Raw genomic sequence first — 25,949 nt, 5'->3', positions numbered from 1 at the left:
GGGTTTGTTCTTTAGGTTAGACCTGGAGCTGTCAGACAGGACAGGTTAAAACTAGCTGAGAGTTTGGCTGTTAACTAGTATTCTAAACATGATCTACATATCGCATTGCGATGCTCATTGATATCTTGCACCACATCAACAACGTCTGTTTTCATTCTTTGCACCCGTGCCATTAAAAAAAGCAATGGATTTTACTAATATATGTACATCGATGGGCGTGGTGGTCTGGCACATACACTTAGCACATACACCCCTGCTTGTTACACACATACAGATGCTCTTAAGTGTGCAAACCTGACTTTTACATTCACTAAACAGAACACACAATAAAATAACATTCCTATAGTTCCCATAAATTACCTGCTTGCACACCTTTACAGCGTGAACGTGCAGTTCAGTTTCCTCTGCTAAGAAGTGCAAAAGAACTGCCCTGTTAAAGTAGCAATTCACCAAAGTCAAAGCACATCTGACTCTGTTAAAGCCTCGCCTATAGATCACTAAGATAGGGCCCATACAGTATTTACAGCATGCGTCTCTGACTGATGTTCATAACAGGGTACTAAAGTCAATTAATTGCATCCAGTTCATGAGTTAAATAGGCAGATCTCTATAGAAAGAAGCAAAATGTGAGTCATGTCTTGGCTGGTTCACCACATTTGGGGTAGGTGGAAAATTGTGTAGATGTGATTTATTGCCATACCATTTTTATCTTGATTATTTAGTGCCTAGTTTTTATTTTTAACTGATGCTGCATACTTTAACATGAAACCAGTTAGTTGCTTTTTAAGTAGCTGCTCATGTTGGGTGACCTTTGTATATATATATAATTAAGCAGCAACTTAATGTGTAAGCCATGTTTATTTCATAGTCACTACTGCTAATAATTGTTTTGGATTTACCTGGTTGCTTTAAGGTTAAACCTTTAAATTCATTGAACAGAAACAGAAAAATGAACAGTAATTAAACACCATTGATAATTGTGTTGTTAGAAGTCTGTGCTCTTGTGGTTGAATTACATAGGTTGCTCATTAAGTGATAGGTCTAAAGCTTATTTATTTAACTTTTTTTTTATAAGTTGCTTTGAGTGAATATAATACATATTTTACTGTCACCCAATTTGAGCAGCTACAGATATTAGAAGTGACTAGAAGACTTGTGTGTACTGCAGCAGTGCATCATTTTAGCACCTGACTAGTTACTGGGGCTATTCATTTACTGGGATGAACCAGAGTAAATGAATTCTCAGCATGGTACCATTGGCATCCTCCCGAATGCTCAGCTCAGAAGATTCATTCATTAAACCACCAGCCTCCAAATCCTGGAATGCCTCCTGGCTGACCGATCTGACTTGTCTGCTGTTGCCGATGGAGCCCCGCTCATTTGCACCCGGGATGCTTCGTATCCCGTCCTTTCCTTCCCACCCCCATTTTCCCATCAGCTTGCCTGATACCAGCTGTAGGCCATGTTGTATCTTACACAGAATCGAACGCCATTAATGTTTCAGCGCCTGGATCCACCGTCCCCAACCCAGGACGCGGGACAGGGACTCAACAGCCTTCCTGAACAGCAGACGGACCCTGCCAACACCCTGTAAGTAAAGCGTTATGTTCTTATATGTTTTTTTCTTATGCGTTTCTTTCAAAAACTGATGTTACAGTTTGTTAACACATTGTATCCTACAATGTATCCTCTTTAAAGCTCTAAGTGCTTTTTAATCTTACATTCATCTTAAAGGCACATTTAAGAAGCCATTCTCCACGTGGAAATGCTCTTACTTTCACTATTAAGCATGAGAAGCTACTCACTGCATCAGTTAGGGTTGAATAACTTGTTGCTAGCTAAAACATAATCATCCATGCAGTAATTTTTCAATAGGAGGATCTTACCTATGTGCTTAGTTAAATTTAGAATGAAGATACGATTATGTGTGTGTGTGTGTGTGCGTGTGTGTGTGTGTATACACATATGTGTGTGTGTGTGTTTTAGAGCGGTGGATGGAGGCATCCCGGAGAGCCAGTCCTGGGTCACAGCCAGAGCTCAGGAGATGTCTCAGAAAGCTGGAAGCTGGAGCCCTGAGGGTCCACCCCCAGACGACACAAATGAGAACCGCTCCACCTCACAGGTACCACAGCTTTCTCATTCTCAGACACTCAAGACTACTACAATAAACAGTAACACTTCAGAGTTTCACTTGGTTCAGACTGGTGCATCAAATATTGGGCCAGATTTTGAGAGTTCAACAACAGGTAGGTTATTTCTCTTAACTTTTAATTTATTTAAGCTTAATGTTATGTTAAATCTAAGGTAAACAATATATTTAATCAAATGTTTATCAAATGGTAAAATATCATGACTTAGGATGCACCTAGATAACTAACAACACCCTTAGTTTTATAGTTATTTATACTTCTAACTTCTTTTGAAAAATATTGTACACATAATATAAATCAATACCAACAATAAAGGCAGCATGGGGCTTCTTTTATACAATGATAAACCAAAAAATTTAAAATAAATTACACAATAAGTTTACCAGTGTTCAATTAACCCTGTAACACTGTAAGGGACAGATTGTAAAGAATTGCATGGCCAAAGACGAATATATATTAGGACTATGTTGAACCACATGCTACCTTGCTGAATGGTACCTAGGTTTGATATACGTAACAGTTATATCCATGATTGATAGAAAAAGTTACACATCTTATGATGGGAGTTCACTTTTCATTTCTTTTTTTCAACACTTACGCAACAGCAGGATTTTCATCGCCTCCACGGGACTTTATTATTTCCTGCAGCTCCACATATGCATGCACTTCAGATTTTTGGGACATTAAGAATATAAAAGAAAATTCTAGCTCTTTCCTGCAGTGCTGGCCCACGGGGCTGTTTCCAGTGTGTTCGTGGTGGGTATTATATATTGCTGGAGTACCATAGCCCTGATGGTTCAGTCTGTCTGCCCTCCCTCCATGTACATTCAGCAGACAGTTACTGAGTCTGGACACTGTGGACCATCCTTCACTTTGAAACCCAGCCATTCGCTCTCTTCTGATCGTTCCTGTTTTTCTTCCAGTTTCTCTGTGTCTGCCTCTGACAGAAAAAAAAGAAAAAGAAACAAACAAAACTCATCCCATCCCATAAGCTCATCCATGCTCTGCTGTCTGGGAGGGGATGTTTGAACCCCACTGGACCTTCAAAGGCACTCCCACCCAGCTCTGCTAACTTTTAGGACTTGTTTATGACACTGGGACCAACTACCACTCATCAGTGTGTGTGTTTGTTTGTTTATTTGTGTGTCTGTCTGTTTGGGGTGTAAATCTTGTATATTTGACCTCAGCATGATTCAGTATATTCTGAAATTTCAGTTTTCCCTACAGTTTCCTATTGTTACTGAATACAAATATGTATATGTGTATACAAAAAGGAATACAAAAGGCAATGCTTACACAGTTTTGAAATATAGACCATAAAACATACAATATATTGTTTTTATATTTTAGCAATATACTATATTTAGTATTTTGGCCACAATTAGCAAAGCTTGTTTTATAATGTTATATATTAAGTACGTTTAATTACTTAATTAAAACTGATTTAAAAATATATCTATGCATTTTTACACCCATATTGTGTGTATGTGTCATTGTGGAAGGGACTAAGTGAATGCTTGTGAGTGGTTGCAATGCTAACAGTATTATACACTGCCCTCTGATTTATGAACTGCAGTCTCCTAAAATCTTGACTCTTGTATCTGACCAAACAAGAGCATTCACCTTATTTACATGGTGGCCAAGTTGCATATTATACAGAATGGCAATATAAAGGGTAATTACTATATTATTTAAGAATTTTAGAACTGCGTTAGTAGTTCTTAATTTAAATTATTTGTCTGAAATCCATGGTCATCGTAGATAACAAACACTGCATTTGCAGATTTTTATAATTTCACAACAGCTTATTAAAAGTATATATCAGTTTGGAAAGGCTGTTTGGTTATGAGACAACCCGTCTAGTGGTTCAGACCCTTGCACAAAGCCTCAGCAGTGGCAGCTTAGCAGTCATATTCAGCAAACCCACAACCTTGTGATCAATAACTCAAGGCTCAGGGTCAGCCATGCTACAACCTTCCTAAAGAGGTTAATAGATGGTTTAGGGCAACAAATGGCATCCAAGCAGACATGGGAAGTAAACCCACAACTATGTGATCAATATCTAAAGTCACTGTAGATGTTAAGAGCCTGGCTCAAGGCCTCAAAAGTGGCAATTTAGCAAACATGGGTAACATACTTATGAACGTGTGCCCAGGATCAGCCATGCTACAATCCCTGGAGAGGTTCAGAGCCTTAACTCTTGTGTTTATAGTCAGCCATGCTACAGCATTGCAGGAGAAGGCCTCAACAGTGGCAGCCTAGCAGATGTGGATGGTGAAACCACAACCTTGGGTTTCTGATTATTAACTCAGTGGCCAGGGTCAGTCTTAAGTGCTTCATGCTTAAGTCTTTGTAGAAGGCCTTGCTCAAGGCCTTAACAGTTTTAGTTTAGCAATTGTGGGTATCAAACCCATAACCTTGTGATCAACTGCTGCTCAGGGTCAGCCATGGTACAACTGCTCAGGGTCTCTCCTGGTACAGACTTTGGAGGCGTAAAGAGGCGTGATCAAAGCCTCAACCTTGTGATTAATAACTTATCACTTAGGATCTGCCATGCTACATGATTAAAGATGTAATGTTAATGCTCAAATGCCCAGTAGGGGCTGCAAAATCGATATGGATAGCATCCAGGAAACAGAACAGTTAGTCTTAGTGAAAGTCCCAGATAAACTCACTGCATGTGCTCAAATTGACTTGTTTACTAAATGACACAAGTAACTATGGAGAGGAATTAGTGCCGAATTATAGTGGAAAAATGGAAATGTAATCCATTTGCTTTTTCTCACCCAACATGCAGAATACGAAACAAAATAAAATGCAAAACAACTATTAAATTACTTTTTAACTTCACTTGATCTCTTTATTAAAAAACAATACACAAGAATTTACTTGCTGAATTTGCTGAATTTGTTTCAGAATTGCACACAAACCTCCTTAAACATTTTTCACTGTGTGGAGCTACAAATGTTCAAAAGAAAATCATAATGCACAGGATTGCATTTTATCTAGGAGCAGTGCGATATTTGTGCCAAAATGAGATAATAATAACTGTCCACTTGGGGTTTTAATTGGACCAAACACACCCACACCACCACACGTGGACTCAGATAGCTTACACACCCAGTGCGGTCTGCATCAGACTCCAGGGATCAAAAGCAGTATTCACGAACCAAAGCCCTGGAGAAAGCACACCCAGGCTCGGAGAAGGCCAGTGTTTGCTGTTCTATTTAGCACTAATTCCTTGCCATAAGTAACTATGTGGCATTTAGAACAATCAAAGTCAGGGAGATGTCAGAGGATCAAGTAGAGTCCTGTTTAGTTGCTGCCATACGCTATAGACTCCATTTATCTGTTTATCTGACTCCTTGTCCTGACTGAAGTCCTTGTGTTCTGAATGTTTTATTTTGTTGCTTTGCTGGCTTAAATAACAAAATGGCCTGCATGTAAATAAGGTGAACTCTTCTTATTAGAAGGCTGTGCACTGAGGGCATAGAGCAGAGGCTGGGGCCGGACTGTCCTGCCACATTATACATCTCCTCAGAAAGGTCTCCTTCTGTCTGCGGGGTTCAGGCCTGTCTCCTGGCCTCCCCTCCGGGCTTGCTGTCCCCGGCCAGTCACACATGCTCTCCCTCTGTTTCTGCAGACGGTAGAGATGAGAGAGATGGGGCGGGACGGGTTCTCGGACACTGAGCACTTCCTGCCGATGGAAGGCCATGGCAGGGCTGCTTCCATGCCTCGACTCCCAGCAGACAACCAAGTGAGCACTTTCATCCTGTCACTTTTCCCTGTCTCCCTATCTCCTTTCCCTTCTGTCCGCCTTTCTTTCCCGCTGTCTGTCACTCCGCTGTCTCTTCTTCCCCTGAACAACTCACATTCCCATTTCTGCCTTTGTGTGTGATAGACATGGCCCTTATCTAAAGGAAAATCTGAAATAATAATAGAATTATCTTTAATTTTTAAGTGTTAAATGTTGATCTTGACCTTATGTAGTTGCTGAACTGGAAATAATATTGACCCAAGAATGAATTTCCAATACAATAATCTATTTACAGCTCAATTTACAGAATACAGAATCAGGCCCAGGGAAAATATCCATTTTAAGTTTATAAAAAATCTGAAAACATATGTGCTTGACAAGATGTATTTCAGAATACATTTTTGCAAGCACTAAAATGATTTAAATGCTCTAGATAAAGAGTATCTAGACCGTACAGTATATGCCTTTATAACTTAAAATGCATATTCGGCACAGGTATAGGCCACAAATTATACATTTGCTTCTATATAAATTGTACTTTCTTCTCTGTGCCTGTCCCTGGGAAGCAAAAAAAAATCCTCTTTCATTCCATACCACACCATCTTCACTACACCATGTGCTCCAGTGATTGTCATGGTAAACCTCTCACACTTAGGACGCATACACACATGTACAGAAGAACACACACAGGATGTATACTTGTGGATGATGATTTAATACCAACTTCATTTATTGCTACTCTTCCTCTAACTTGGTCAAAGTGGTCAAAATATTGTTCTCATCGTAATGTCTTCTTGCATGATTTGTGTGTATTTAGCTTCCAGTGTTATCTGGTATAGACTATTTGCTTCCTTTTTTCCAGCCTGGAATTCTCTTTAGTAAAGGTGTGGTGGAGGTCCTTGAACTATTATGCTAACAAGCATAAAATAATAATAATAATAATAATAATAATAATAATAATATATATAATCATATATATTATTATACATAATGTTACACGTTTTTAAGAATTATTTTCCCCTCAAGTCATCTGTAATTTAATTTGAATTTTTTATTTAGACTTTACTTAAGTGTTTTAAATTGGATTGTAATAACTAGTCCAGAAGGTCAGACAACTAAAAATGTGCAATAAAACCTGTGTGTATGTATGTGTGTTTAGCTGTGCGCATGTTGAGTGGTCGGGTTAGTGTGTAGTGTATAAGTGTTACACTTAGCCTACTTGTGTATGATGTTTGCACATTATGCACTAGAGTTGCAAAAAGTTTTATATAGGGCTGTCACTACCAATTATATTAGTACTGAAGGTAATCTACTGATTAATTAAGATTTAAAATAATTAAAATAAATGCGAAAGGGGGCGCCGAGTGGTCCAGAGGTCTAAAGCGCTGCCACTATGAGCGGGAGGTCGCAGGTTTGAACCCCCGCTCATGCAGTTTTGCAATCAAGCTTCCGGGTGGGTAGATGGCGCTCTCTCCCCACATCACTCCTAAGGTGATGTCCACAGCACAGGGCGTCTGTGAGCTGATGTATCAGAACCGAGTCGCTGCACTTTCCTCCGAGCGTGCTATGATGCTACTCTGCAATGCAGCATCAGCAGCAGCTCGAAAAGAAGCGGTGGCTGACTTCACATGTATCGGAGGAAGCATGTGTTAGTCTTTGCCCTCCTGGTGTGTTGGGGCATAGTAATAATATAGTGATTGGGGGAGTCCGAACGAGTGGGTTGGGTAATTGGCCGTGTAAATTGGGGAGAAAATGGGAAAATTTTGAAATAAAATGATAAAAAATAAATAAATACATAAATGCAAAAGCAATAAGGTGTGAGTGTCCATCAAACATTTTTTGCAATAATTAAAAATATGCATTATAATAAGTATTATAATTTTAAATATTAGGGATGCACCGATATGGGAATTATGGGCCAATGCAAGTATTCTGGGTTTTTTACTTACAGCAGTTGTGGACAAACATTTACATACAGTTATTATGGGCTTCTTTGAACTAGTTTTTGTCTGGGCAGAATGAGTAACAGCATACACTGATATGCCACATGTCATGGGACAGGGACTAGTATTGTGTCCCATGATGTTTGTCATGTCCCTTGGAAGATAAGGAGCACTACACTGACCTGAAAGACAAGAGTGTGGGGCCTTCTGCATTGAATGTGGATGTTATTTTTGTAAATTTTTTGTATGTTGCTTATCTATACGCATGAAAATTTCTAGCCAAATACCACCAGTCATGATCATTACCTTTCACTGTGGGTGGTAATGGTTTTTGTGATGTATTCCCAGTACACAAGTGACTGTGAATCGAGGAGTGATAAATGCTCACACACTTTTGGAAACTGAATATATCGATCATCTGGCAACTCACTTGAGCTCCAATAACTCACGTGCACACTGGCCACCTTACAACATATATAGGTTTGGTGGCCGTTCTCTGAGATACCATTTGCTAATCAAAAATTATATGCTGCTATCCCATAATTTCTGGCATATCAGTGTAATTACAAAAAGGCAAATATCAGTTTAAAATTTCCGTCAACAACAAAAGTTCCAAAGTGGCTGTTATTTATCAGCCACTATCTGTTTACAGCATACTGATGATTCTGACATCGTCATGCATCCCTTTAATACTATATAACACTAATACGACTAAAAGTATGCAGTAAATTGAGAAGGTAAATGTAATTGTGATTTCGTGACAGCCCTGTATTTTATGTGTTTCACCTGAAAATGTAGACTGGTTTCATGTTCCCACGCTTATTGTACATGTCTGCAGCACATTATGTACCGTAGTTTTCTCTCTGTCTCGTGTACCGCACCTCACTTTACCATGTTGTGTGGCGTACTGTGGCGTGGCGTCGATGGTGTTGGCGTGCTGTTTCTAACACTGCCTCTGGCCCTCAGTGTGTGTGTGCTACTGTGGTAAGTGTCTCTCCTTTGTCACCGCAGCTTCTGTTTCTAACCAGATACTCTCTCTCTTTCTCTCTCTCTTTCTCTCTCTCTCTATCTCACTCTCTCTTTCTCTTGTTTTCTCCACTCTTCCTTTTTTCACTCCCTCATTCATTTTGGCCTTCTCCATACACTCCATCACTCTCCACTTGTTCTTCTTCTTTAAACAAAATTCCTCGCTTTCCTCTCTCCTCCAATCACGCCATCCTGTGTCCTTTGTCGGCTGTGCTTGCCGTTTTGCTGTCGCTCTGTGCGGCCTGTGCGGCGTGTGTGTCTGTGTGTGTTGTGCCATCTGTGCTCCTCATGTGGCTCTGTGTGTGTGTGTGTGTGTGTGTGTGTTTATGGCTGAGCAGCAGCCGAGGAGGAGAGGAAGGCATCGAGGGAATAACCTTGGCGTACGTTTTCTTTTTATTTCCATCTGCCTCTCTTCCTCCATCCCTTCTGTTTTCCTCGCTCCAGCTATCGCTCTTTTTCCGTTCCTTAAGCAGCACACTACAGGCCAAAAGCACCGGAAGCAAGCTGTGATTATGAAAAGGTTATATGATATTAACATTTGAATAAACTACACACTGTGTTCACTGGTTCATCAGATTTAGTCTTGGAGTATAGGTGTTCTCTACAGTTTTGACAATTTCCCCATTTAAACACTCTTGGTTAAAAGACCCTGTTTGTACCTGGCCTTAATATTCTCCCTGGGTTATCTGATCACAAGTGGTCAACACATAGTAAAGGTGTGAACAGGGTTCAGTACATTTCGAGGATGCATCATAATCAGGTTAAGCAAACTATATTCAGAGGTGAACAAAGGCATGTATGACCACATCGTTATTGTAATGTGAATGCCAAATTCCCTTTAGAATTCTACAAATGAAGTGTCAAGCTTCTTTGAGTGTGTTAATAGTGTACAATTAGTGATTTCTTTGTATGGGTAGCACTATGGCCCTAAAGCTGGTATTATGAGGCTGTTAGGAGCATCAACTAAAAGTGCTGTATTTTGGAATACCGGGGGTAAAAGAGGGTGGGCTATTTAACCAAAGTACTCATTATCATGTTTCACTAAACCCCAAGTCCATTTTCATTCATTTATAGAGTAATGATATATTGTCAGTTCAAAATGATGTAGATCATGGTTGGCATAACTGCAAAAAATATGGCATAAAAAAGTGTCATGCTTCTATGAATCCTTTGCATTAGCACAGATGTTAAACATTACATCCACTAGAGTGGAGTTCAGAGTTTCTCACAACAGCAAATATCGTAAGGGTAATAGAGGAGATTGTGATACCGTTTTTCTGATTAGAAAGTCAGTCTTGCTTCCCAGTGTTTGGTCTGTAGTGTTGCAGCCGGTGACGTATAATTCGGCAAAACAGGAAAACATTTCTGTCCTCGTTGCCTGCTGCTCTCTTCTACTTATAAGCCATCTGTGCGCTTAGCAGCCAGCCAGTCTGTCTATCTGTCTGTTCGTCTGTCTGTGTCTTTAATTGTCTGCTGTACTCTCAAGGCCCATGTTTGCATGTGCATGTGCTTGCTTGCCGGCACCTGTGTTTTGTGCGTGGGTGTGGTAAGGGCTGTTACGACAGTAAATTTTCCACATCATTATTGCTGGATCAAATACTGAATTTTGTTGGAGTGGATATATATATATACACTGCCTGGCCAAAAAAGGTCACACACTAATATTTGGTTGGACCACATTTAACTTTGATTACATCACACATTCGCTGGGGCATCAGTTCAACAACCTTCTGCGATGTCACAACAATTTCCCTTTCTAGTTCTAGTGCTGTTTTCCTACAATTTGATTTCACCAAACGTTTAACTGATTTACTGTAGTTTCTGCAATCTCCTAAAATATCATTAATTTGAAGTTTTTGAAACAGATCAACATATTTTCCACTACTACATGGGTGTTTAACAAATGAGAAGCTACTCACTGCATCAGGTATTATAAATATATATATATATATATACGTGTGTATATATATATATATATATACGTATATATATATATATATATATATATATACGTATATATATATATATATATACATATATATATACGTGTATATATATATATATATATATATATATATATATATATATATATATATATATATGCCTGTCCAAAAAAGGGCACCACCTTTATTTAACTAAACAAATAGAAAAAAGCCTCCCTTGGATACTTAATGCATGGGTAATAATGTTCTTCAAGCAACAAGCTATTTAACATTAATTGCTGAAGTAAGTAACTTCTCATTTGTTGAACACCCATGTGAAAAGACACATTCTATAGTCGAGGAAAAGATGTTGATCTATTTCAGAAAAGTCAAATTATGGGCATCTTAGGAGATTGCTGAAACTACTAAAATCAGGTTAAAAACTGCCCAAGGCATTATTAAAAAGTGTAAGGACAGTACAAAAACATAATTTTTGAGAAAGGAATGTAGTCGGAAAAATAAGGTGTGGGTTGGTTTCTTCTTGTAGGGTGCTCTCTTAAAAACAATGGTGCAAAACATTAGTATAGTGCTTTCTGTTGTACACTAGGTCGATCCTAACTCATGTCACTGTCTGTGAGGAGTTTGGTGTGCAGGTTTCTGTGGTAAGTGTGTGAGTGAATGGTCATGTGTGGTACAACACAATGGACTGGGGATATTCAATTCATATATAAAGGTGGACAGATGGACAGTTCTGCACAATTACATCTTTAAAAATATGCCTTTGTTGCACTTTTCACTGCTTTTTGTCATGTATAATACAGTGTTTAAGTAGCAATTTTTTGTTGCACTATAAGGCACACCAGATTATAAGGCCCACTATCAATAAATGTCTATTAATTTTGGTCTGTTTTAATACATAAGGCGGACCTGATTAGTAGGTGCTATTTGCGACATTAGTAAAGCGCTTCTGTTTATTTACAGTAAGCATTAATTTCCAGATTTCCACTAAGGCTGGGTGCAGTAGCATTAGCATGAGCAGCTAACCACTAGCAAATCTTGCCCAACAACACTACACTGAGGAACCCTGAGTGTTCCGGTAAGCCAGGGCGATATTAGTTAGCAGTTTAGCGCATTTATTGGGTAATGCTAATACCTCTGAATGGCAAAAAAGCTTCGGTGCTGGAGAAACTTCACTGAAACTTCTGTATAACGCTGCACTTCAGCAGTGGCTTTAATGATGCCTGACTGGTAGAAGGCATACATAAGGTGCACCGGATTATAAAGAAAAAATAAAGGAATTTAAGTGCACCTTATAGTGCGACATATACAGTACTGTAGGCAGCATTTTTTAGATCTCTTTTAACTTTTTTAAATTTAAAACTACTTTGGAAAACTCTTCATTTTGACATTGTTGTATAATGAAAATTTGGTTAGGAGCCTTTAACACACTTTCATTGCTGCTGTAATGAAACAGCTCTATAAGATTGGGCTTCCATAATGATGCTAATTGTGGCTGCAAGTTTATTCAGAAAATAGTAGAGAATCCAGCAATAAAGATGGCATGAAGCCCCTTTTACATACCCAGATAGCAAAAAAAGCTTGATTGCTGATTGCTGGGTGGCAGCATCGTCTAGGACTTGCCATCAGCCATGTGAAATTTGGCAAAATGTGGTTTATACTTTGCAGTGTTGGCAAAATCCATGACAGCCAGTCCCCATATTATACCTGGCAACCAGGGTGTTTCCAAATGCGGTTTGGGACGATTGCTGTATTGGGTGTGGTGATGTGAGCTGAGCATATAGGACAGAATTGCAGAAATCTCAGAAATGGATCCAGTGATTTTTGCTATCTGGGTCGTGATAGAAAAAATGGTAGTCTGTAGCAATCTCCAATTCCACCAACATGAATATGAGGCACACTCAGTTCTCTGGGGAAACCACGGGGGACAAAGACTTGCCGTCAACATTTCAGTGTTAATAGAGTTAAAGTCCTTAGACTTTAATGTATGAAAGCAACAGGCCCTGAGCAAACTCCTTCGCCCTCCCATGCATGAAGTGTGATGGTGTGAAACAGGCTTTGGTCTTCATTGGGCTGGGCCAGGTTTATTTTTACAGGTCCAACCCTGGGCGCATGCAAGGCACGAGTGTACCTCGCCCGTGGCTATTGGTCTCTTGCTCTCTGTCTTTCTCTCTCTCTTTTTCCCTTTGTTCATGCTAAAGGTTGCATGATGGATGTGTCTGTGGAGCCTGTGGGATTTGACTCATTTATGCGTGGGTGTGTGTGTGCAGGGGTGTGTGTATTCAGACCAAAGACATTCTCAGCATTCACCAACCCTCAGACATGTACACAGTCTTGCATACTTATATATTACACGCACATACACACTTATAGACATACACTGTCTGAGTTTCAAGTTTAATTAGGTCCACCTACCTTGTATCTTCACTATATATTGGTTTCTATCAGGGGCATCTACCATAAAAGCAAATGTAGTAGGTTTACAGTTACTGGCATTGGTTGTAGCCCATCTGTTGTCTCTAATGTTTTCATCATCGGAAAGGGACCACAATAGGACCACCACTGACCAGATGTGTAGGTGGTATGGTATTGCTAGATTTTTGTCACAGTACGCTTTTTGGACACTTTCTGGACATCCTATTGTAGTTCATCTCTGGATGCACAGATTGTCTTGGTCGTTATTTGGCCATTGATGACTGGTCACATACTGATGACAATATCCCTCTAACTGCTTCATGGTTGAATGTGATCAGTGATGGTCCTATTATGGTCTCTGCCTTGATGGACACAGTGAGAGCATCAACAAATATGAGCCTCAACTAATAAGCTACAGCTTCCTACTAAGAACCTATAAAGGGCTCCGTATCTGGTATGGTGTTGGTATAAAGCAGGTGTTTCTAATAAACTCCTGTGGAGATGCAATCTTCTCAGACAGTCTAGATGTTAAACTCCCCTCTCAACTACTCTTTACCCATTGCTCTTTAATCATTTGGAAACTTCTCTCTTCCTTCGCTCTCTTTCTATCTCTCTTTCTCCCTCTTTTCTCTCCCTCCCTCGGTCCACAGACAATTACAGACAGCAGCCCTATGAAGCGCTCGGCCTCATCACTGGGTCACGGGCGTTTGGGTCGACCGCCACGAGGTGAGGATTACGTTATGGAGAGGGTGATTCCAGAAGAAGGGCAGAGACATGGGCATCGGCGCCGTGACCGCAGCCACCGAGCATCTGAGCGCTCACTCAGCCGATACACCGACGCCGACACAGGTCAGAAAAACCAAGGGTTTGTGAGATGTGTGCATGTAAAAAATACTAAAAATACAGTACCGAAATGTACTGTATTTAAGGGACATGCACAAAACACAATAATATTCTGCAAAAAAATTTGTGGGTGTGTGGTTTATTCCATGTTCTCGATTTAAGCAACTAAGTATCTGGATGGTGAAAGAGGCAGCAATTCACTGCTCCTGTCCAATTCACTAGAAAACGCAGTGGTTGCCAGTATTTACAAGAGAAAGTTGAGAACCAGTTAAACCAGTTGCTGGAAACACTTAAAATCACCAGTTTGGAGGACACTTGGATTGCTTTTTTGTATTTACATGTGGCGTTCAAGGGCAAAACATTTTTAAGGGGTGAATTTTTATAGAGGATCTTTATAGAATTACACAGTATAGCAGTAAAATGGTTTTCTCTAAAGTTTTCACAAAAGATTTTTATTGTAGATGTACAGTGGTGCTTGAAAGTTTGTAAACCCCTTAGAATTTTCTGTATTTCTGCAAAAATATGACCTTAAACATCATCAGATGTCCTAAACGTAGATACAGAGAACCCAGTTAAATAAATGATAAATGAGGCAAAAATATTACATTTGGTCATTTTTTTATTGAGGAAAATAATCCAATATTAAATATTTGTGAGTGGCAAATGTATGTGAACCTAAACTAAATATTTCTGGTAACTGTTGATCAGTCCTGCAGCTTGGAGGAATTTTAACCCATTCCTTCCAACTGCTGTTTCCTTACGTATTTTAATTGAATTAAGCTCAGGCCATTCCAAAATATTACCTTTATTGTTTTTGAACCATTTTTTGGTAGGACAACTTTTGTGCTTAGGGTCATTGTCTTGCTGCATGACCCACCTTCTCTTGAGATTTACTTCATGGACAGATGTCCTGACATTTTGCTTCAGAATTATTTAATATAATTCAGAATACATGGTTCCATATAATTCATAATTCATGGTTCCATCAAGCAAGGTTCCACAGATAGGATAATGTTTTTTATGGTGGAATGCTGTGTTTTTCTTTTTTCAAACATAATGCTTTTTATTGAAACCAAAAGTTCTAATTTGGCTTGTCCATCCACAAAACATTCTTCCAATGTGACCAGCAGGTTTGGGCACGGACCTGAGCACCACAACTCAGTCCGGGGATCTCCCTCCCAAAGAGAAGGACAGAGACCGGGGTCGGGCGAAAGACCGCCGGCACCATCACCATCATCACCACCACCACGGCTCCATAGAGAAGGAGCGCTACACACCAGAGAGAGAGCGGGGAGAGTACGGACACCGGCAGCCCCGGGACAGGGACCGCCGTTGGTCTCGCTCACCCAGCGAAGGCCGCGAGTGTCTCACTCACAGACAGGTGGGCTAAACACACTCACAAACAAAACGCGCCTACAAGCACACCCTCATCTCACCCCAAAGTGAATCCATCGAAACTGATGGACTTCCGAGCTTTCTTTCCACTGCAGTGCTTTTCTTTTTCCACTGGAACATGTCTGTGTTTTTCTTGAAACGCTACTCTGTTGTATACTGTATAGTATGTGGGTGGGTGATATGATGATGATCATTATGGGGATAAATTCCATCACAATACACTGTTCTGAGGATAGCTTAGGTCAGTGTTTTCAGAACTTACATGACATAAAGAGAGATTTAGACCACATCACCACTTTGTTCATGTGGAATACATTTCCATCATTTTGTGAGTAAATATTAAAATACCGACACAGTGTGAACCTCTGAATATTCATATTTGAATAGATTCTGCTGAACCTGGTACCATACTTTTCACACTATAAGGCGCACTGGATTATAAGCCACATTATTTTTAAAGTCAAACAAGCGCTTAATGTTAATCTTCCCAGATTTCTTTCCTAAAACTGCACTTCCGTTTGTCTACAGTAAGCTTAAAGGTTTTCTATTCTTTACTGGAGTAGTTTGTCATTAGGCTGTCTTTACACTAGACAATGCAAGGATTATGTTTTAGATTAATTTAGAGTATATGTCTGGAATACATGTACATGGCTGGAACATGGGGTGGAGTTTCTACATTGTAAAATTCAGCAGAAAACAAGATACTGGATTTGGACCTTTTGAATCATATATGGACAGCTGAAAGAACTGTCCTAGAAGCTGCCACAATAGAAATTAATATTTTTAGTCTGTAGATCTGGCATTTTTCTGCAGAATTTTGTCTATTCAAACTATTCAAATATCTTAACAAATATGTGTTGTGAAAATATATTAAAGTATTGTGATGTTCTACAGTACTGTACAATTTGAATGCTATATTTCTGGGCAGTAAACTGACTAAACTGAATTGATTAGCTAAATTAAGTATTGAATAGAACCAGTAAACCCTAAGCGTCCTTGAGGGGATCTTTGTACTCTCATTGACGAAAAACCATAACACACTATAAATTGCTGCAAAACTGTGCATGCAGTTTTGCAGTTGTGTTAGGCAGGTATGTAAATGGTTACAGGTGTGGTCTGACACAAGAGGGTGTAAAGATGCTTTCACTGCTGACTTATAAAATAGCTCTCAGAAGCTAATTTTGGGTAGTGAGAAATTGTTGACTGCTAAATAACACCTCAAAGACATTTTTTCTCACTTGACAGTGTTTGAAAAGGAACAGATCATTGGACTGAGAGAGGCAGAATATTCATTTCTATAAACTTCCTGCCACCAAGGCCGTCTGTCAGCCAGCCACTGTCACCTTCATTTGCAGTGATGTCATGAATGAGAAACCTGGACTGATACAGACTGGAACTGTATCGTCTTTAGTGCCATATCCAGGTTCTGTATCTGACCGCAGTCAGTGAGTGCTTCAGTCCTGCCTTTGTTGTAGAGCATCAAGCACTGTCCCAACTTCTGGGGTGATCATTTGGGAAACCCTCACATATGACAGTCTGTTAGTGGACCCTGTATGCCTCCTAAAAGTATCTAAAATTATATACAGGCTAGTAGAGGCGGGGCACTATAGGCTCCTATCTATTATACAGTTTTCCCCAAAAAATCAATCCTTTGGCTCCAATATTCTAACTGATAACATGCATTAAATCATTACATTCACACATATAAAGCTTAATTTGTTACCAACACCTCCTTCATGGTGTGTTTTATGTCAATGGGTGTATTTAATCTAATAATAGAGGCTTACTGCCCAAATAAATAGCATCATGTGTCATTTTCTTTTTGCACAGTACTGTACGTTTGCCATATCGCCTACCCTTAATACTGCATTTAGGCTGTTAGAGCCTGAAAGAGTGTTGCATGTCTGCAAATGATTATTAAATCTGACACACATTGTTCACACACCTGAGAGAATTGCACACCATAGTTTACCCTTTATGTGTTTGAGAGACATGTTGTAATGACTTTAAGCTAGTTTCTTTTTTTTCACCGTTCCAATGGATTTCAACTCCTCTTTATTTGTTTTCTCCTTTTTTTGTTTCTCTGTGTCCTCTCTCTGTGACATGTTGCTTCTCAACGTTGGGTCATTTTTTTCTCTCATTGTTTGCGTTTGTTCACGCTGCTCTCCTCCTTCTTGATGTCTTTCTTTAACACCACTTCACTCTCACTCTCTCACTCTCTCCTCTCCCTCACTCTTTCACAACTTCACTTTTTCCTCTCTTACTGCTGTTGTGTCGGTGTCGTTTTGCTCTCTCTCTCTCTCTTTCTCTCTTTCTCTATACCTCCTACTTTCTCTTACTCAACTTCTCTCTATTTGCCTCTTTCTTTCTCCCTATTTCTGGTCTATTTCTCACTCTTTTCTTCTCTCTTCTTCCTTCACTCTCTTTCTCTCTCGTGTTGTGGGATAAATTTTGTTGTTCTTTTGTTTTTATTTGCCTTGTTCCATTTTCGTGTAGGGCAGTAGTTCGGTGAGCGGAAGCCCCGCCCCCTCGACGTCAGGGACCAGCACGCCCAGGAGAGGGCGCCGCCAGCTGCCCCAAACCCCCGCCACTCCGCGGCCCCACGTCACCTACTCACCCGTGGTCCGCAAACCCGTGGCCACACCCCCTCCCGGCTCTCAGACACGCCTCCCAACCCCCACGCCACCCCACCACCCGCCACCACCGTCCCACCACGGCTCCCCACGGCACGGCCGCTGGGGTCCAGGCTCATCTGAGGGCACGGTGATGGTGGGTGATGGTGGTTTCTACGATGAGCAGGACTACGATTTTGGCCGTCAAGAGCCTCCGGCCTACGATCAAAGCCCGCCCGCGCAGGGCAACCCCCACCATGCCCATAACTCTCCACACCCCCGCTCACCCAGGACTTCCCGCCATGCTCCTGTCCAGCAAGGCCAGCCGGTGCCTCACCCTGCCCGCCGGATGCCCAATGGGTACCGCTCCTCGTCGCCATCCCCCCACCACCACCCTCCCACACACCCCGGACCCCACAAACCTCCCCACCCCAGAGGGCCCAGAAAGGGCCTGCACGAACCCTACAGTGAGACAGATGAGGACGACTGGTGCTAGCCTCTGGGGAAAGGGGAGGGAGGGTGGGACAGGGAACAAGGGAGCACTTCAGCATTCGCTGGAATGGGACGCTGCCACATAAAAAGGCTGCAACACGGGCCTCGTCGGAGGTCAACATGAAGGCCATATTGGAAGTCATAACGAAGGTCAAAATAAAGGACATAACGAAGGTCAGACGCTTCCCTAAGTCTGCATGCTCCAGGGAAGCACCAAGTAGTGTGCTTGGAGGCTCCAAAGGGGAAAATCAAGGCATGATTCTTTCCTTTCTGTTCTTTGTGTTTTCTCTTTTCTCTAACGTTCCCCTGCAAATATTTTGGACTGCATTAAAGTTAAACGTAAGGACAAGAGACGTGTAGCGTGGATAAAAAAAAATCTGAAACACTGGAAAAAACGGCCTTGCGTAATATTTTAAAGCAGGGGAGTAAATGTACTGCACTCTTTTTCTGGACACAGCATTCATGCAGACAGAAATGACGTACCACAATCACCACTGACCAGAACTCCCACTCGAGTTGAGTCGCTCAAAAACAACACGGAGAATCGACACTTGCTTTACACAACTTGACCTGGAGCTCCGTCTAATTGCAAAAATCCACCCACATGTTGGGTAATATTGATGAGTTTTATCATCTGTGTTTACTGTTAATAATTATTTCAGTGAGGTTGAGGCCACTGGCTGTGTGAGTGTGTGTGTGTGTGTGTGTGTGTGTGTGTTTGCGTGCGTGAGGGTGGGTTTTTGCCTAAAAAAAAGAAAACAAAACAGGTAAGGGTCAGGCAGGGGCACACACACGCCCTGACTGAGTTTTTTTTTTGGGAACTGTCATGTCTTGCTATCGACCCCCAGCAAAGTGAAGAGAGAAGAAAATACAAAAAGCGAAAAGAGGGGAGGAAAAAAATAAGTTAACAAAACGGTCTTCACTCTTTCTTCTTCTACGGCTTCTTCTACTTCTTGTTGGAAACATTGGAGCTTGATTCTTCTGTTGCACTGCTCAGCTTTGTTTGAACTTCTAGAATTTAAAAAATCCCTTGGAAAAATCCTGCATGATTGAAACAACAGCAAAAGATTAAAAAAAGAAACTTTGAATGGATTGGGGAAAGTGGGGAGGGGGGTAAACTTCTTGGTCCTTTCTTTATGTCTGTGAAGTTCTCTCTCTCTATAGTCTCAGGCCTTCCTCCCTTTCACTCTTCTCTGAAATCATCCCTCGTTCTGCAGCACAAAGAGAACGAGAGATGGCACAAAGGGGACAAGAGGCCCAACACCACTTTTGCAGGTTTAGACAGTGCCATCAGCATATGATCTTTAGGCTTTTGCTTGTGGTAGAACGTTGTAAAAATCAGGTGCTCTGATAAGTGGAGCTAGGAATGAGAAATATGGCAGTTTTATGGGAGTTAAAGAGGTGTTAATGGGTTGTGGGCAAAATTTATTTAATTTCATTATTTTATAGTCTATTTTATTTCAATATTCTAGTTTAAACCCATCAGAGTTTTTAAAACAGATTTTATTTCTAAATGACTCAAACCAATCCTAACCAATAATGATACTAAAATAATAAAGCAAGAATTATTCTCTATTCATCGATTGCTTGCACACATAACACATTTGACAGACATACAAGCACATTGACCCGTCTACACATCCACAAACACACACATAAATATGTGTAAATACACTGTACCTGAACTCTTCTCCCCTAACTCCAGTCTTCCAGGGTGTGATGGAGTAAGAAGGGGCCGGAGGCTACGAGAAGAGAGAGAGAGAACCACTTCATCTTTCTATTAGATTTGTTCTTAACAATGTTGTTTATACATACAAAAGATTACCAGAATGACGATAACGACAATGATGGTGATGATGACGAAGTTGACAATGACGATAATGATGATGATGTCAATGCTTTGATTTCGTATCTAGTTTTGGTTCTTTGACTCAGCTGTGCTCTTTGTACTTCCATATATTGTTTCGGTGTGGTTCTGTTTGTGTGGTACGTGGAGCTCTGTGGCAGATTTGGACCGTTCTGGACCATGGTAGACTCGCCTCATAACCTCCTGCTGATCCTGCCAGACGTAGCGGCCAGGTAGCGCAGAGACACGTCCGTGACTTACTCGTCTAAACTAACTGAGCCTCGACTGTAAAGACAGATATTTTCCTAGATGTGAAAAGAAGATATACAGTAAAGATATGCTGATATGAGTTATTTATGATGTAATTTATGAGTTGTGAATCAATGCAGATGTACATAGTCAGTTTAAAAGTAGCATACGCTCAAAAAAATCTACAGGAATAAGATATTTTTGATGAGATCATACAGAAATTACAAATATTAATACCTATATCAGAGCTGATAAAGAAGATATGTATATGTATATCTTGAAAGAGTGCCCAGACTCAAGTAAAAGAGATTGTAAGAATGAACTGGCTGAGATCAAATTTCAGGGCTAGTATTCGCCGTGGGAACCCACATCAATGTGTTCCCTATTAACATTCCTTTTTATAGAATGCAGGAAAACAGTATTTTACAGTATTTACACCCATAATGTTTTATTTTTTTCCCATGGGCATGCACATTAGGAGGGGGGTGGATCTGAGCGTAATGTGACTGTGCCAGTTACTGACATGACGTGACATGACGTTTACGTTAACATAATCAGTGTGTGGAAATGTACAGTATATTGGAAGAAAGGAAGGAAGGAACAGAGCTCCACTACCTCTAGCATATCAATAGATGGCACTGTGCTCCACACAGTTGTAGCCTGTAGTCCTGATGCGCACACTCTTGTCACCATGTCTTTCTGTTCAATGTCGATTTTTGTCGATGATCTGTAACACTGGGAGTAGGACTTTAATGTCTGTCACCGATGGTGCACCATTCTGTGTTCAGGACATGTAACACAGCCAATCCAACTGCACAGGAACATGTAACACAGCCAATCAAATTGCATGGGTGAAACAATGACCGGGCCTTTTCTGCCAAAAAAAAAAACAACAAAAACAAAAAAAAACTAACTCTTGTCTCTTGTGTCTCCCGCTGATCTTTGTGTCCCTTTTCACGGCCCGAAAATTAACCATCATCCTCCGATCCACACGGATACACTGCCAAATGATATCTGTCCTGAAGGAAGGACACACACAGCGATCATTTTACTATATGTAGCATTTCGAGACTGACATGCATAGCCGCTCATGGTCACATCATTATTTTGCACTGAATATATATATATTTATATTTATTTTTACAGTACTTTATCTGTTAATCACTGAAAGGGGGGCATCCATTATCAGGAGAATTGATTAGTCATTTTCAGACATTAGGAAGGTATGAGGGCTCCCCTTGCTAGATTGAAGTTCTAAGCCGGAAGGGTGGTTTGTAGGTCTGGGAATGTATCACTGACTTAGTTGTTCAGTGCCTTATTCAACACACAGTCGACATGCACTATTGCTATATATACATCTGTCTATCAGTCTGTTTGTCTATTCATCTGTTTATCTGTCTCTGCATCTGTTTATCCTTTTTTCTATTGGGAGTACACAAAATAATGAGATAGAACCTATTATTATAATGTTGATGTGACCAAATTACACCTCAAACAAATATAATTGTATTAATAATAGTTCCCCTTGATTTCTCTTAGGGGCTTTCTTTTAAAATCAAATGTATATGTTATTTAGTGTCTTCTAGAACAGTGTGTCATATTAAGAATTGCTAAAAGTTGTTCTCAGAAGGTTGTCATTTTTGGCTGAAAGTTGTATTATTTTGAAAAGCAGTGGAATCCTAAGGCACGTTGAAATTTTTGGAGCTTTGCCTAACACTTGAATACAACAGCTGCTAAAACTAGGGCCCTATGAAATCCGTTCATTTGTTTCCAAAATTCATTTTTTTATGTGACAGTTTTGTCTTAATATAAGAAACACATTTTTTACAGTCCCAATTCCGTCCATGTTCTCCACATGACGGAAATCATAGGGTCCTATAAAACCCACCAGGCCTTAAACTGGCTACAGAATGCAATTTCACCTTGTCTGACCCATTTAAAATGAAACCAAATCTGTGTCAAAAGCTTTTTAAAACCCAGGTCGGAAACTGCTTAATCCAAAGCAGGTGGCTGAAAACACGTAATCTGACCTGTTTGGAATAAACTTTGGGTCATAGACTCAATCACTGGTGAAAAGTTGAGAAAAGTAATTGAGAATGGTCGTGGCGAAAGTTTTCAATCCACAACTGGACAAAAAACTAAATTCCAAGATGTGGGTTAGCCTGTTTTGCTTCTGTTTGTCTTTAGAAAACACAGCCCAAACTCTAATCTAATATATATAATCGTACATTAAATGGCAAAACTCATTATATTAAAAGCATTATTTTGTATACCCCATATTTAACAGTCTTTAACTGTCTTTTGCTTTATGTCTTTTCTACTAGCATACTTCACTCATCTGTCAACTTTCTTATAGACAAAAGAAAATAAAATAGTTTAAGGGGGAATATATTATATTGCTTTTCAGTTTTTCAGCATCAAAAAACATATACCTATATATGCAATACACTACTTCATCTTAGGTAAAGGCAAGTGGGAGCCAACATTTGTAGCATGGAGAACTGTGAAGAGGGAAAGGGGGTGTAAAGGAGAGAAAGAAAGGCCAAATTCACTGTGTTAGTGTTTTCTTTTTTCATAAGTAGGTGATTGTTTGCATGCAAGCTCAGACTGCACGTATATTCAGTAATGGCACAATGGAAACACTTTAATACCTGGAGTACTGTAAACTGCACCGTACAAAAAAGTGCAATCCCATTAGAATTACATTTCATTTTTGGAACCTTTTTGGACATAAATCGGCATTATGTAGTTGCCACTGAGCACCAGATGAAACCAATAAAAACAGTCCAAGAAAAGAGAAAAAATATGATGTGCAATACATGAAAATATTTTGAAAGGATTTTACCCCACAGAGAAAAAAATTATTCTAAATTAACTGCCAAAATCTAACAGCAGAAATGAAATCAGTTGCTCATCCAGGCCTCACCCCAACAAACATTATCAAATGCACTCACAGAGCATTTTCTGGGGAATACTAGACAATACAATACCAGAGAAGACTACTTAGAAGACTGGTCACTGGTTTAAATGTAAATCTCATAATGTTCAACATGTCACCTCTTTACAGATAAAATCATGGCCTATAATAAAAAGAGCCAGACAAGCTTGATGGCTGTGCCTAATCAATGTGCTAGTGGCGAAACCTACCAAGAAGTAGCCAGAACCAGGCAAAAAAACTGTGCTTTGGTACATTATTGAGCCCAATATTACACACTTTAATAAGAGTTTCTTAAGTTTTGTCAGTTATTTAAAATATGTTTTAAACAGTTATATGATCTTTAGTTTTGAGCGTTTTGGAAATAACTGTCCGTTAGCATTATATACTTTGACTATATTTAGTACAGTATAGTACTATAGTATAGTATAGTACTAGAACCTCAGTCTTCGTTTGTGCAGTTTTGGTGAGCCTTTGTCCACTGCAGCCTCAGCTTTCTGTTCTTGGCTGACAGATGAGATGCTTTTCTTCTCACCACATTACCTGAAGCAACTTGGTGTAGTTACATGATTTTGTGCATTCTACTTCTGCCAGTTGTTTGGCACTATAGATAATGCCATACATGAACAAGAAGGTGGACAGGTATTCCTAAAAGACTGCTTTGTGAGTGAGTTTAATTTTCGTTTGTTGTGCAGTAGGCCACAAATAAACGACTGCAAAAATATCTTACTAGAAATTAAATTTTCAAATTTAATTTCACTGTTCATCAAAAAAGATATTCCATTGTGAGGATTGTGAAATATGATGAGTGTGTTGATACAGCCAGGGCGTTTCCTTATTTCGTGCCAGTGCTGCATATTTGTGGCTTTCTTGTTTAATTCATTCCGTGTGTGTGGATGTAGGGGTGTGTGGGTGTATGCAGTCAGTCCGGACAGGCGTTTTTCCTTCCTAACCCTCGTCAAAGCACACCACCACCAAACACCTCAGCCCCCGTTTCAGCTGACATCAGACGAATTACCTACACAACGGTAACCAGCAATGTAGGAGCCACTAAGGAAAAAAAGAAAATATAAAATGCACCAAAAAAAGGGGGAAAATGTTTTCAGAACAAATAAGTGAAAATATTTACTACTTCCAGAACTGCATGTGCTATGTGCATGCCACACCGTGGAACTTCATCTTCAGGAATTAAAAAAAAAGAAGAAGAAGAAAAAAAAAGAACAGTATTATTGAAGAACATGAGTATAGATCAATGTTTTTAAAAGCAACATGTTCATTTTCTTTCTATTTTTTAAAGCAAAACAAATAAATAAAAACACTGAAAAATGACCAAAAAAAAAAAAACTAAAGAGCCAAACGACTTTGGTGGAGATTGTTTTGTTTGTTTCTTTTCTTTTTTTCTGCAAACTTGAAGGTGAGACACTCCGACACTATGTTCAGGACACATCAGAATAACTGTCAAAAAAAGAAATAAAAAAGGTGTGGAAAACACGAGTGTTGTTGAGTTTAACCAGCAGATACCTGCATTTTACACCTATTCATCTTCCAGTGTGTCCAGCAGTTTCTCCAGTCATTCATTTCTCTCTATCTATCTGTGAAACACTCACTTTTCTCTGAAACATTGAAAATGCTTGCTATCTTTTTATCTTTCATGCAGTTTATCTGTCCATCTATCTGTTTATTTAACTTGCTAGCTGTCTATTTATCTGTTTATATTCTGTTTATATTTTGCTAGCTCCTCTGATTAGTTTGCTAGCCATCTGTCACTACCTATTTGTCTGTCTAGCAAAAGCTTTGTTTATCTCTATCTTTCTCTCTGTTTTACTAGCCAACTATCTGTTTATCCATATGTGTGCTAATGTGTCTGTATATCTGTCTAGCTAGCTCTCTTAAGCCCTATCCGGACGGGATTAGTTTCTCAGGGGGACGTCTGTGAAAAATATTTCTCACTTCTACTCTGTGATAAAACTCCTGCATCCGGACTGCAATAAAAAAAAAACAGGAGGACCAGTGAGTTTTTTGGTTTTCTCAGTCACATGACATTGCGTTCAGTAGCTCCTCTATTTTCATCACTGTTGTAATTACATAGATCTCTGTGGAAACGTGCGCCTAAAGTGTAATTACGGTGTGTGGCAGTGGACAAATAGCTTTTATTAAACATGAGGTGATGTAACTATTAGTCTCCGGATGGGACTAAAATGACCAGAGGACCACAGAGATCAGCGAAAAACAGTAGGTAATCTGAGAAAAAACATCTGAGAAAAACACATACATGGTCGTTCCGTCCGGAAATAAATTCACAGAGGACCCCCCATAAAAGAGAAAATTACACCTGGGTAACGAATC

General features: G+C 39.8%; 1 protein-coding gene across 20 annotated transcripts in view; it reads left to right on the top strand.

Moving 5' to 3' along the window:
- Positions 1-25,094, top strand: part of cacna1aa (calcium channel, voltage-dependent, P/Q type, alpha 1A subunit, a) — a 168,740-nt gene extending 143,646 nt beyond the window's left edge. For 13 of the 20 annotated variants that reach the window (XM_049467678.1, XM_049467676.1, XM_049467677.1 and 10 more), the window contains 7 exons: positions 1,481-1,590; positions 1,987-2,122; positions 5,794-5,907; positions 9,215-9,256; positions 13,882-14,080; positions 15,205-15,455; positions 17,966-25,094. In XM_049467678.1, the coding sequence (XP_049323635.1) occupies positions 1,481-1,590; positions 1,987-2,122; positions 5,794-5,907; positions 9,215-9,256; positions 13,882-14,080; positions 15,205-15,455; positions 17,966-18,577 (1,464 nt within the window). In that variant the 3' untranslated portion in view covers positions 18,578-25,094. The remainder of the gene's footprint in view (positions 1-1,480; positions 1,591-1,986; positions 2,123-5,793; positions 5,908-9,214; positions 9,257-13,881; positions 14,081-15,204; positions 15,456-17,965) is intronic. The other 7 variants (XM_049467684.1, XM_049467687.1, XM_049467683.1 and 4 more) reach the window with 4 other exon arrangements.
- The last annotated feature ends 855 nt before the right edge of the window (positions 25,095-25,949 follow it).

The sequence above is a fragment of the Astyanax mexicanus genome, chromosome 19, assembly GCF_023375975.1.
Source record: "Astyanax mexicanus isolate ESR-SI-001 chromosome 19, AstMex3_surface, whole genome shotgun sequence".
Classification (NCBI taxonomy): domain Eukaryota; kingdom Metazoa; phylum Chordata; class Actinopteri; order Characiformes; family Acestrorhamphidae; genus Astyanax; species Astyanax mexicanus.
This window is presented reverse-complemented; position numbering and strand designations above follow the sequence as displayed.